This window comes from Andrographis paniculata, unplaced genomic scaffold (assembly GCF_009805555.1).
Source record: "Andrographis paniculata isolate CXL003 unplaced genomic scaffold, ASM980555v1 Contig98END, whole genome shotgun sequence".
Taxonomy (NCBI): Eukaryota; Viridiplantae; Streptophyta; class Magnoliopsida; order Lamiales; family Acanthaceae; genus Andrographis; species Andrographis paniculata.
In genome coordinates this window covers 2,415,765-2,429,974 of record NW_026137637.1, presented here as the reverse complement: position 1 = coordinate 2,429,974, position 14,210 = coordinate 2,415,765, and the positions used below count along the sequence as shown (strand labels likewise).

Sequence of the window (14,210 nt, the reverse complement as noted above, 5' to 3'; positions counted from 1 at the left end):
ATTACTAAAAAAAAATACAGGTAAATAAAAATAACAAACAGATTGATTGATTTCAGATAAATTTGTGTGTACTTGTTTGGATGTTTTGTTTTGATTTTTATTGATTACTATTGACGATTTTTTTTAAAAAAAATCAAATTAAATACTTAATTTTAATTTTTATTTATATTTCAACCAAAATTAATTTATATTTAAAATATTATATCAAATCTTATTTATACTATACTAAATAATAATTCAAATTAAAAAAATGAAATTATTATTTAATTCACAAGTCAAAATCCATGCCCTCCAACAAAGCCTTATTATTATTGACCAGAGATTAATACCGCGTGATCACAGGGTGTGGGTTTCTTGGAATGGTTAAAAAGCGAGTCTTGGAAAACCATAGTCTGTTATTATATAGCACTCTATATAGCTCCAACTCGAATCAACACCAGTGCTGCTGCTTCCATTGGATTGAATTGATTTGGATTGGATAAGAGCTTTGCGGACACCTCGCGAAGAAACGCCGCTAGAATCTCTCGGGGAGGGTTGACTCCGCGCAGATCTGCTCTGCTGCAATTCAGGGGGAAATCAAAAGGTTCGATTTGATATTGCATTTTGGGGGGGGAGGGGGGGGATAAATTAATGTCAATCTATTAATTCTGTCTCTGCGTCTGCAATTTCTCATTCGCAACCACAGTTTTCGTTTTGATGTGCTCGTAATTTTGTGAATTTCTGTTCGTTTTCGTTGTCGAACGGAACTCCCAATGCGAACGCCTGTTTTGTCTGATTGCTTCATAATTCCATCGCAACATTCAATTGTGTTTCGAGTGCTATTGATTTGTTGTCGAATGAAATTTGGGGAAACTTTCAGATCGTAGTGTGGTCTGCCGATGCAGCTTTTGTTTCTTAATTTTTTGCTCGACATTACCAATCCGTGGATTCGCATAATGCAGAAATTGTTGTGGTTGATTAATCAGAGGACGATTGACAGATAGATTGCTTGTAGTATACGAATTGTGTGAAATATGAAGATTTGGGGGTAAATTCAGGTAGTCCGCCATGAAAATTGGGAATTAGGATTACATCTAGGGCTTTTCTTGTTTGTCATTCCCATTCATTGTGCACTGCATCTTTTTGTTTCCAATTTTCATCTATTTTCTTAATTTCTGTGAATCTGTTTTGCTTCTATAGGAATGAGTCTTTGATTGCTTTAGCAATGGCCTGATTGCCTATAAATTTATCGGTATTGGCTGGTCTGTGAGCTTAGTAGCATTGTACATTGGTTGGAGATGCATATTTTTGTGATCATATATATATATATTATATATAGAATCGTTTGATGACGTCGCCGAGGTCTCTTTCTTTTTCAACATTTTGCTCCAATGTTAACTTTCGGTAATTGTATCATATTTGCAACCATATTCTATAAGTTATTCTTATGTTTGGGAGGATCAGTTGCATAAGATCTCACAAGGTTGAACTGACAAAAGTGAAAATTTTCGTGTTATATCTTGGATCCCGACATTAATTTTACTACTTTATTGTTTTGGATTCCCCTGCTTGGTTTTGATCAATTGGAAGATATGATCTAGGAGATTCAGAAAATGCTCGGTAAAATTTCGTGGAACTAGATATTGTTGTCTTTTAGTCTTTTTACAATAAAGTTATGAAATAATTCCCTACAAAAACATTTAGTTTCATCGGTTGGCGAAACTTGACTCTTCTTTATAAGAAATTTACGAGTATTGTGTGAATTTTGTATCTATATCCAAAGATACTCTATTTAATCATTGGCTTCGTCACTGCATTGAATGATCCAGCCTGTGGCATGGCTGGAACTTTTGTTGTTTTGCCGCCTAATTCTTTAGACCGACGCTCGCGTTTTTAGAAAATTAATGTATATTGATGGCGCGTGTAGCATAAGTCGTTGCTTCCTCAACTACAGCTTCGAAAATTTTGTTTTCTTCCTCTTCCTCGCCCCCATTTATGGATTGTTTGTCCGATCACATTGCATATAATGCATTAATGTCAATTTTGTCGTGTAATACGGTTATGGTTGGCCGACATTGTTGATGGTATGAAATTCGTCTTCTTATGCAAAAACAGATTTCGATTCGTAGTCGTGTAGAGTTTTTTGCTGCTTTCCATTTTTTTCCTTGCCTATTTAAATACGAGGGCTTTAATTATGTTCTTCATTCGTTTCAGATCGTCTAATTGATCTAATAGAGACATCTTGGCGTAAAGATGAAGGCACTAATCCTTGTTGGAGGTTTCGGCACAAGATTGAGGCCGTTGACCCTGAGCGTTCCCAAGCCGCTCGTCGAATTTGCTAACAAACCGATGATTTTGCATCAGGTAAGTTCGTTCCATTATCTTTCCTTCCTGAATCTTTCGATTTAAAAGCACTTAACGAGACAATATTTTTCGTATATATCGCACAGATAGAAGCGCTGAAAGCGATTGGAGTGACTGAAGTTGTCTTGGCTATCAATTATCAGCCGGAGGTAATCTGCCGACGCTCTCTCTGTTCTTGTCGACATTCTACCGATTAATTGTTTTCGAAATGTTTTTCGTGCAGGTAATGTTGAACTTCTTGAAAGATTTCGAAGCGAAGCTCGGTATTAAGATCACTTGCTCGCAAGAGACCGAGCCTCTCGGAACCGCAGGCCCACTTGCTCTCGCTCGGGATAAGCTCGTCGACGGTTCGGGCGATCCTTTTTTCGTTCTTAACAGCGACGTTATCAGCGAATACCCTCTGAAAGAGATGATCGAATTCCACAAATCCCATGGAGGCGAAGCTTCAATTATGGTTACTAAGGTACGTCGTTAGCGCCTAAAATTAATTTTTTTCTTTCACGACGATAAATAAGTTTATATTCCGGTGTAGGTCGACGAGCCTTCGAAATACGGCGTCGTTGTCACGGAAGAATCCACCGGAAAGGTCGAGAGGTTTGTCGAGAAGCCAAAACTGTTCGTCGGCAACAAAATCAACGCTGGAATTTACCTTCTGAACCCTTCGGTGCTTGACCGCATCGAGCTCCGCCCCACGTCGATCGAGAAAGAGATCTTCCCGAAAATCGCGGCGGAGACTAAGCTATTCGCGATGGTCCTCCCGGGTTTCTGGATGGACATCGGGCAGCCGAGGGATTACATAACGGGCCTGCGACTCTACCTCGACTCGCTGAGGAAGAAATCGTCGCCGAAACTGTCGTCGGGGAGCCACATAATCGGCAATGTCCTGGTCGACGAGAGCGCGACGATCGGGGAAGGGTGTCTGATCGGTCCCGACGTCGCGATCGGACCCGGGTGCATCGTCGAGCCGGGGGTGCGGCTGTCGCGGTGCACGGTGATGCGCGGCGTACGCATCAAGAAACACGCGTGCGTCTCGTCGAGCATCATCGGATGGCACTCGACGGTCGGGCAGTGGGCGCGCGTCGAGAACATGACGATCCTCGGCGAGGACGTCCACGTCGGCGACGAGATTTACAGCAACGGCGGCGTCGTGCTGCCGCATAAGGAGATCAAATCGAACATTCTGAAGCCGGAAATAGTAATGTGAAGAAATAGAAATCGACGACAGACACTTCACTTTCTTACAATCCAAACATTATTCTCTTCGAAACGTTTTTTTTTTTCTTTATATGTTCTTTGCAAATTGTAAAGACTTTTATTATCTGTTGTGTACAGATGGATAAATACTAAATAAATTAATAATCTTTTATATATATAATAAACTCTCCTTGTGCATTTGATCGGATATGAGTTTTAATAAAAGTGAATAATAATAGTTATTTTTTTTTTTACAGTAAAAAAAATACAAAAGTATAATAATTTTTTACTTTAAAAAAGAAACGAGAATATATATATATTTTTATGATAACTCAAAAAGAAAAGTAAACATAAATTTGAATGACCGAGGGATGGAGTATATATTTATATATATATATTATTTATGAGAATGTTGCGTCCAAATCAGCATTCATAATATATATAAATAACACATGTTCTTATGACAAATATAACAATGTAATAAAAATGTGTTGTTTGTGCTAAAATCAACTGTTGTGTATATTATATGACATTGTAGCATATATTGTATTAATATTATATTGACATATATAATATATTATCTGTAATAATATTGCGTGCTATCAAAGAGAACGACAACTACCGTTATTTTTTTTATATACTTTTGACGTGATACGAACAAATGGACGTTATAAATTAACTCTAACTCACGAAGTTTGAAGAACACAAAAGAGGTGTAAAAAATAAATAAATAAAAGTAAATAATATTCGGAGGCACAATCTTTTCGTCAATTCCTTGTCATATTATTCCATCCTAAGCTCATTTTGATTCCAAATTTGTCAGCAGTTTTTGCTTTTATTTATTTCGGATTTCAAATTGGGCATCACTTTAATATTTATTTATTTTTATTTTTTTCTTCCCTTTCGGGAGAAGACAAGAAAGATTCGTCCTTTTCCAGTTAATTACCTTCTAGAACACTCCCAATTTCCCAAGTCAAATATGTTGTTAATTCTTGGCCGTTCCGTAAGCATTTTAATGCCTGATATGATGTCGTACTAATTCATGTTAAATATATTCGTAATAAAATTATGGAATGTAAAATAGATTCGTTAGATTTAAATAATAACCAAAATAAATATTATCAAAACAAAATTGAAATCAACAAAGTTTAATACTCCATCCGTCCAGTTAGAAAGTATACATATTTCTATTTTGGGACGTTCAATTAAAAAGTAAACATTTCATTAAATACCTCATTTTTTTTTTTCCACAAATACCTTTACTTTACATCACATTATTACTTTTACACCAAAAGGCAAAGACAAAAATATCATTTTAATACTTTTAACTACCCACTATAATTAAAATATTATTATTTATTAAATACCGTGTCAAAAGTAAATGTTTATTTTATGTGTGGACAGAGGGAGTATAAAATAATAAATTTAAATATTTAAAATATCTCAATACTCGTTCAAACTCAAATGATAATGTAAAAACCAACTTGAGTTTTTTTTTTAAAAAAAAATGTTGAACACAAAAATGAAATCAAAGTCAAATAATATGCAATTATGATATTTTATTTCAACAAAAAATAATTATTAAATTAAATACTTCATCTGTCTCAAAACTATAGTTTGAGTTGTGTTTGATATAGTGGGTAAAAAGTACGAATAAAAATTTTTTTTGCCCTTGTGAGTGTATTAGTGTAAAAAGTAGTGACAATTGTGTAATAATAATGAAAAATAAGGGTAGTTTTATAATGATACGATTATTTATAAAAATGAGACTATTGTTTTGGAACGGACAAAAATGATAAACAAGACTATTGTATTGAGACGGATGGAGTATATATTTTTTATTTAATACATTTCTCAGCCAATAATAGATATATTTTGTTGTTTAGATTGTCCACAAGTAATAGACGTTTGTCTTTAATTAACTACCTGTTAACTAAACAATTAATTGTCAGTTTATTCAATATTTTTAAGTCGGATAATTTTTCATAAAAATTATAAAAAAATACAAAATATATTGATTTTATGTATAATATATATATACTTTATGCATTCACAAAAATTCAACAATTAAATACAATAGAGTATTATTTTTTTATTTTATCAATACAATTCATCATACATTAATACAAAAAAATAGATTTATTCGAAAACACAAACTATTAGAGTTTGTTTCTTTAACTCCAAACGGTTTTCACTATTTGGACTCTGTGTTTCTCAAAAATAATACTTCCTCCGTACCATAACTAAATATCGATTTGCTTTTTACACGTAGTTTTAGAAATATTAGTATTATATTGAGATGTAGTAGAAATAAAGTAGAGATGACTAAAATAACCTTATTAGTATGTGTGATATAAAAGTAATGACATTTGTGTAATATATTGTAAGTTATAAGGGTATTTGTAATATTAGGTAGATAATACAATTACTTAAAAAAAAAAAATAAATACTTTGTTGTGGGATGAACTAAAATAGAAAAATTGATACTTTGTTATACGACGGAGGAAGTACATTTTTTTTTTCTCTCACAAAACATCCAATTATACGTTATTTTAGTATCAAACTCAAACCAAAATTTTCCAAACTCCATAAAAAAAACATAAATAAACCCAAAATATCTCACCACTTTATATAAAAATATCGAACTATCCATTTCAACGCATATTCTTGTTTGATGTGAAATTCTAATGCCAAAGGTATCTTAACCTTTAAGCACATGTACCCTAATATTAATCGTAAATAGTAAATATATTTATAAATATAGAAAACTGACAGGAATGTTTACACAAAAGAAGTCATCTTTTCTTTGAAACACTATCATATACTCCCTCCGTCACAAATAAGGTGCAACATTTTGCTTTTGGTACGTGTTTTTAAGTGGGTAGTATTAAGTAGGATAATTTAAAAATTATGTGATGTGATGGAGAGAGAAATATATATTTTATTTTTTTATTTGGATGATGTGAGAGGATAAAGTGTGAGATATATATTAAGTATAATTAATTATTTCATATTTTAGAAATGGTGTAGGGTGTTTGGGACATACCAAAAAAAAATATTGTAGGGTGTTTAGGATGGAGGGAGTAAAAAATAATGAAATAAAAATTTACTACTCTATTTACATATACACCTTAAAATTTTTGCTAATATTCAACTGTAATTTTTCATAAAAAGATAAAATAAAATTATATAAAATAATTATTTTTTAATAAAATATCCAATCAATTATTTTAATTTTTTTATTTTTTTTTAAATTACAAATATTATTAAAAAAATAAAATATGCATATGTATTAACACAATATATATAAGTATACTATCTCCGTTCAACTCTAAGGATTTAATTTATTTTTGTACGTGTTGATCTTTGAATATTAATTATTATATCAAAATGTAATATAAAGTAAGAAAAAATTACAAAATTATTTTCATTAATATTTTATATAATTGTAAGTTACAATTTAATTTTGTCTATCACATTTTTAAATAAATATTTTATAACAATCATATATGTGCATATATATATATATAATTTATTTATACATAAATATATAGATTAACATATGAGAATACTGTGAGTTTCATGAATAATATATTTAAAAAAATTTTATTTACACTTTTTATTTTTATATAACTTATTAGTATTTTTTAATCCTTTTCTTATTTATTTATTTTAATTTTCTAGGCATGATTTTTTAAATATATATATAAAGTTATATAAGGATTATATATTCATATTTTTTTTTTCAAAAAAAAATAATTTATATACATATTTAACTAATCATATATTTTTATATTGTCATATATTTATTTTATTAATTTTCAATATATATTGTCATTTTAATATTGTTGTTTTTATTATATAATAATAGAAAATTTATGTATTAATAGAAGATAAGTACATTCAAATTTTTACTAAACATGTTTGTAAATTTGTACTATCAATACTTATTTCATGGGTAGAATTAAGAAAATTGTCATATAATAAAATTTATTAATTTATACAAACGAACACACTAGTAATACTAATAAAATGATATTTGTACAAAAATTATACAAATATAAGAATATTTGTAAATATATTTTATTTATTTACAAAAAATAATATTTCGATACAATATATATATTTTTTTCTATTACCAATACAATTTCACGTACCTAAAATAAATAACACATGCATCAAACCCTTCGACTCTTTGAATTGTCTCATGAGGCCTCGTCTCAATCATAGTCAACTGATTTTTTTATTATTATTTTTTTTTAATTTTAAATTTTCTTTATATATATATATATTTTAAAATAATTAAAAACCCAAAATACAAATACAAATTAACAAGCGTATATTCGAGCTTTTCAGTTGTCCTCCATTTCCTCACTTCTTTTCACATTTCAAACCTTCTTTCAGATTCCTCCTCTAGGTTTATAACAATGCCGCCATTGTTCCTTACTTCTCTCACTCCCATCCTTCAATCTCTCTCTCTCTCTCTCTGGCTCTGGTCTGCTTATTTCATTTCGATTAGGCCTCCAAATAATATTATTCTGCAAGAATAATTGAAGATTGTATCCTTCTTCCTTTTGGGGTGAGTTTAAATTTCAATTGATTCCTTATGTTTTGTGCTAATTAAAGCTTTTTTGCAGAACTCTTTTAGGTTCTGTCGATGACTTTTTAAATTATATATATATTTTTTTGTTTAAACGTATGATTGAATTGTGTCCAAAGTAGATGATTGTGGGATTTTGCAAGAGAATTTCGATCGAAATCCATGAGTTGGTTAAATAAGCTGTTCAGAAGTGGCGCTAACAGCAGCAGCAGGGGAGTTTCCTTCGGCCCTCATCAGCCTCGTCTTCTTCGGGACGACGACATGGTTTGCGGCGCGCCGTTTCGACCGTTTGTTGTATGCATCTCGAGCCTTCTTGTCGATTTGAATCTTGACATATATATATATATATATTCATTGCTAAAGCTTGTAATGATTCGAACATGTTTGGCTTGTTGTAATGAAATTTGCATTCGATGATTGATCTATGGATTGATCGTTTGATTTGTTTACGTAGGATGATCGCGCCCGAGCGCATCGTGAGTTTGAGGAATTGGATCGCGCGATCGCGTTGTCTTTGTCTGAAGATTTGAAGAGACCGAACGGTATAACTTATGTTAGAAATAATTCTATGGAGGATTCTTGATTTAATTGATTTATATGTAGTTTGTTATTTTATCTGTTTTAGAAATGCCTACTTTAGTCGATGGTTAAATATCAAGAAATCGTAACCTTAATCGTCTACTGAGTTAGAAGTAGGGTTCTTATAGTCGAAAATACAACTCTCAACGCCGTTAGAATAAAAATTATGACCTTCAAGTCAGAAACAGAACTCAAGACAATTTTAACTATGTGATCTTCGATTTCTATTGATAAACTCAAATAGTTATTGGGTTTACTCTAGAACAGCAGTTTTTGCCTGTCTTGTTCGAGCATATTATTACAAAAAAACAACATATTTGCAACAAAATTAAGGACGACTGGCATTAGTTATGTGAACTTTAAGGACATAATTTAATATTTCGTCCGACAATTTCAAAAAAATGGATTTAAAGACAAAATTTTTATTACAAAAATATTATTTATTTTCCTTAACTACTGCATCGATTGTTTAGGACATAGACGGCGGATGGACTTAGACGAAGATCTACCAAGATCTCTACACGATCGAATCAACTCGGAGCCATTCTATCCGTACGCTCCCGCTCCCCTGAGAGAACAATATCACCGGGGATATCGGTACTTATCTTTAGTAGAAAACTCATTATAACTTAGCGAACTTTATCAATCACGATACATTCATAGCTAAATATACGAAGTTTTTGTCGTATGTAGAATATGCGGCGGATGCAATCGCGAAATCCGTCAAGGTAGTTACCTTTCGTGTATGGGGACATTTTTCCATCCGGAATGCTTTCGTTGCCACGGATGCGGGAACCCGATTCGCGAGCATGAGGTAGGCGAGTCGTCGATTTCAAAATTGTTGAAACATTGTTGTGTTCTTATCGGTTTTTCTTGATCGATCGAGCCAAGTTCTCATTGTCGGGGAAGGATGTGTATCACAAGTCTTGTTTCAAAGAGCTCACTCATCCCAAATGTGAAGTTTGTCATCGATACGTAAGTATCGCTTCGATTCTTACCTCGGAAAATTGACGATATATATATATACATACGATGAACATTAACGTTTGGGTGTTCGGGTTATTGTCGCAGATCCCGATGAACAGCGCTGGTTTGATCGAGTACCGGTGCCATCCGTTTTGGTCGCAGAAGTATTGTCCTTCCCACGAGTACGATCACACGGTGCGATGCTCGAGCTGCGAGCGTTTGGAGGTAAGCGTTTTTTTTCGATAACTTACGTGGCTGAGTTGGATCGAATCTAACGACATTTTCCTGAATCCTATATTTTCAAGTCGCGTGATACGAAATACATATCGCTCGGGGACGGGAGAAGCTTGTGCTTGGAGTGCTTGGAATCGGCGATCATGGACACCGGAGAGTGCCAGCCATTGTACCATTCCATTCGCGATTTCTACGAAGGATTGAACATGAGAATTGGTCAAGAAATTACGATGCTTCTCGTCGAAAGACAAGCCCTAAACGACGCTCTCGAAGGGGAGAAACATGTAAGCATCGCGGCGTTTCGTTCTTCGTAAGAATTTCTTTTTCTGAAGCATCATTGTCGTTGTTGTTGTTGCCGTTTTCTTGCAGGGCATTCATCACATGCCGGAAACGCGAGGTCTGTGTCTCTCCGAAGAACAGACGGTTTCGAGCGTAAGAACCCGAACAACATTCGCTTTTCCCCTGTTTCTCGATGTTTCATTTTTTGTCCCGATCGCTGAATCGTCTGTCGCGTAATCGATGTCCAGATTTATCGAAGGCCTCGGATGGATCGTCGGGGACTTGTAGGAATGCGTACGCAGCCGCAACGGCTTATCCGGAGGTCGTCCGAGGTCACAGCCATTCTTGTTTTGTTCGGTCTCCCGAGGTACTTATCTCGTATCTCTTTGATTTTTCGTCGTTGCAGAGTTACCGAAATTCGACTCGATTTGCCCCCGCAGGTTACTGACTGGCGCGATACTTGCGCACGAGCTAATGCACGCGTGGCTACGTCTTAACGGTACAATGTTCGATTCTTTTTTTTAACCTGTGTAATTTTGCTCTACTTACTCGGATCGAATTTTGGATAGACTTTCGAAACTTGAGGCCCGAGGTCGAGGAAGGGATATGTCAAGTCCTCTCTCATATGTGGCTCGAATCGGAGGTTTTGCCCGTTTCCCGTAACATGCCGTCATCGTCGACGTGGCAGCATGGATCGGCGGGTGTCGCGTATGCATCTTCGTCGACTTCCCGGTCGACGGCCTCTAAAAAAGGCGGGAAGTCGAGCATGGAGAATAAGTTGGGGGAGTTTTTCTTGCAACAAATCGAGCACGATACGTCGCCCGCATACGGCGGAGGATACCGGGCTGCGATGGCTGCCGTGAATTTGTACGGCCTTCGCAGCACGTTGAACCACATCCGGCACACCGGAATGTTCCCCGAGTGATTTCACGGCGACCGGTTCCGATCCGGCGGATCGATCGATTTAATAATAATAATTATTATTATAAAAGTAAAAGGTGAAGAAAAAGAAGTTTTTAGGTAATAAGGAGCATGGAGGATAAATGGATGCAATTAGAAATAGGAAAATCTTAACAATGTATGATTCTTGATAGAAAGATATTTGAATTCTTGATATTATTATTATTATTATTATTATTAATGTGACGACTTGCATGGTTTTTATATATTATTAAAATTATATTATTTAAATAATTTATTATAAACGAAAATAGAGGGACCAATAGTATAAATATATAAGCATCTTCTATGAAAATTTGAACATACTACAAACTAATTATCAATGCATGGTAAAAACAACAATATTTAATATCTTATAAAATATATATATATATTTAATAGGTGACAGTTTATAAAATTTTATTATAGGTGACAGTTTTTATAAAAATTTATTATATTAAATTTTTTTGTCGTACTCATGGAAAGAGAACCGTTAGTATAGATATATAAGTATGTTCTATGAAAATTTGAAAGTATTTAAGTTCAGACAAATCATTTTGTTTGTTGTCAATATTAAATATATTAAAAAATATACTTAAATAACCATATCTTCATAATTAGTGTCACTATTTATCATTTTACTTTTATTTTAATACATTTTTTTTTTTTTTTTAACTTTAGAGATATTTTTATAATGTGGTTTTCAATTTTATAAATTATTTTCATATTATGAAATATTTGAAAAAATTCAAATAAAGAATTAAAGTGAATTTTAAGAATAAAAGAATGTACATATATTATTTTAGTATGTATGTTTTTGTATATTAAGATATATTGATATTATATTTTTTTATTATTATTTATAAAATTTTATATTAATTTATTTTTATTTTAATACTTCCGTAATGACTGATACTAATATTTTAATAATAGAAGTAGAAATAAAATGATTGAAAAAAAATATAAAAATAAAAATGATTCAAGTATAAAAATAAAAAATAATTAAATTTGTTTAATTAATTTTCCAACTTAAACAATTTTATTTTTTTATTTTTGTCATTTTTATTTTAAATAAAAAATGAAGTAATTATTTAATTTTAAATGAATAAAAAAGTACATTCTATATATACATTATATATAGTACCATATTCTTAATAATTTTATTAAATTTGATGTATTTTAAAATATTTAAGCTGTGTTAATTATAGTTTTTGTTAGATATATTAATTATGAATATTTAATATAAATTTATTTGATCAAAAATATAAAAAATAAAGAAAAAAAAGAAGACAACGAGGATCTATTGAAAATTTGTATATGCACAAATATATTTGAAGTAAAATTATAAAAATTCACATTAAATAATCAATATTAATAATTTAATTTAAAATAAATTAAAATGTAAATTTAAATATAAAAAATGTGAATAATATAATTGTTAAAAACAAAATTAACTGTCAAATATAATTAATATTATAAATAAAAGTAAATCAATTTTTTATTTTAATTTTATTATTAAATATTAACTAATATAGGAATTATCTAAAAACAAAAAACACTAAAACATACATAAATATAATATATATATTAAATTATTTATACACCGTACAAAATAATAAAAAAATAAAATATTATAAGTAAATTATACTTTAAAACATTGTCTTCTGATTAGGTGGTACTCCAATATTTTGAAGCTTCGTTGAATTAAAATGCAGGAGAAAAGAATTGTATCGGATGGGTAAGTGAGAGAGAAACTTGTCGGAATATATGAAATCAGTGTACAAAAATCCTTTATATATACATTCTAACGAAGAGTGTTATCAAATCTGTCATTAATATCGATGTTTAGTTCCCAACCATAAATTTCGGAATTTATTTCATTAATCCAAATTAATGCAAATGACAAATAAAAAAAAGAAGGAAGAAGGAAAATAATTAGGGGGAGAAAAAAAAAAGAATTTAAATAAAATCTTAATTAATTAAGAAGAATTTAACTATAAAAAATTTATTAAATAAATAAAAACAAATAAATATTCTCCTTTATATAGATTATATCTTGTTTATATTTAAATTATATTATATATTTAATTAAATTAACTAAAAATTTAATCAAATAATATTGTAAAATTAAAAATTTTAAGTTATATTTTATGTAAAATATATAATCAATAATTATTATTATCTTTTAAAAATATTAAAATAAAAATATAGAAAATATCAAAATTTTTCCAAAAATTATATAATTAATATATATAATCATAATATAATAGTAATATAGGAGTATTAAAAATTACTTAATAATAAGTATATGATATTTTATATTAATATATACGTATAATAGAATATTTATTTTAATATAAATTAATATATTTTAAAACTAAAATAAGTAGAAAATTGTTATATGTTAATTAATATACAATAGTTTTAATAATTTTATTAATTTTTAAAATATTCATTAACTGCATTTATTATAATATTATTAAGTATGTTAGTTATAATTTTACCGATTATTTAATTTAAATTTATTTTATTTAAAAAATTAAAAGGAAAACAAAATAGATTATTATACCATTTTATTGATGTATTTTATATAATAATGATAAATTTTAAATTTTAATAAATAATCTATTAAATAATAGTTTCCTTAATTGTATCAATTATAACTATATAATATATATATATATATATTTATTTCTTCTTGTGATTTTTACCGAACAAAGAAAATTATAACTATATAATATTTATATTAAGTTATTAATAATATTAATAATCTATTTATTTTTTAAAAAATTTCAAACAATAGAAAAAAAAAAAACGATCTGATTTATGTGGGATCCACTAGTTCAAATATATTATATATTATATATACATTATAATAATAAAATTATATTTAACAGACATATTGATATGTTAAATTTAGCAAATATAAAGTAATCGAGAATATATATGTTAGTTAAATAATTACATTGAAAAATTAATAAAATTCTATCATTCATTAATTACAGATATAAATAAAAATAAAGAATATATTACATCAATTTTAAAATTGTTTAAGAATTTTAAAAATGAAAAAAAA

The 14,210-nt window shown here is 30.0% G+C and overlaps 2 protein-coding genes across 5 annotated transcripts; both read left to right on the top strand.

Annotated features, from left to right (window-relative positions):
* The first annotated feature begins 404 nt into the window (after positions 1 to 404).
* LOC127243854 (mannose-1-phosphate guanylyltransferase 1) lies at positions 405 to 3,738 on the top strand. Of its 2 annotated transcripts, none has more exons than XM_051264064.1 (5): positions 405 to 583; positions 2,194 to 2,343; positions 2,430 to 2,492; positions 2,567 to 2,806; positions 2,876 to 3,737. In XM_051264064.1, exons 2-5 carry the CDS (start codon positions 2,233 to 2,235, stop codon positions 3,545 to 3,547), a joined length of 1,086 nt encoding a protein of 361 aa, XP_051120021.1. In that variant the 5' UTR covers positions 405 to 583; positions 2,194 to 2,232; the 3' UTR covers positions 3,548 to 3,737. The 2 variants fall into 2 exon arrangements, with proteins under 2 accessions (XP_051120021.1, XP_051120022.1); XM_051264065.1 differs by lacking the exon at positions 405 to 583 and adding an exon at positions 2,041 to 2,063 and having other exon boundaries at positions 2,876 to 3,738.
* Positions 3,739 to 7,967: 4,229 nt separating this feature from the next.
* Positions 7,968 to 11,301, top strand: LOC127243853 (protein DA1-related 2-like). Of its 3 annotated transcripts, none has more exons than XM_051264063.1 (12): positions 7,968 to 8,116; positions 8,281 to 8,431; positions 8,592 to 8,679; positions 9,190 to 9,313; positions 9,410 to 9,530; positions 9,608 to 9,691; positions 9,788 to 9,907; positions 9,988 to 10,200; positions 10,286 to 10,348; positions 10,444 to 10,562; positions 10,636 to 10,694; positions 10,765 to 11,301. In XM_051264063.1, the coding sequence occupies exons 2-12, from the start codon at positions 8,300 to 8,302 to the stop codon at positions 11,118 to 11,120; spliced, it is 1,479 nt and encodes a 492-aa protein (XP_051120020.1). In that variant the 5' UTR covers positions 7,968 to 8,116; positions 8,281 to 8,299; the 3' UTR covers positions 11,121 to 11,301. The 3 variants fall into 3 exon arrangements, with proteins under 3 accessions (XP_051120020.1, XP_051120019.1, XP_051120018.1); XM_051264062.1 differs by having other exon boundaries at positions 8,257 to 8,431; XM_051264061.1 differs by having other exon boundaries at positions 7,969 to 8,116; positions 8,260 to 8,431.
* Positions 11,302 to 14,210: the final 2,909 nt, after the last annotated feature.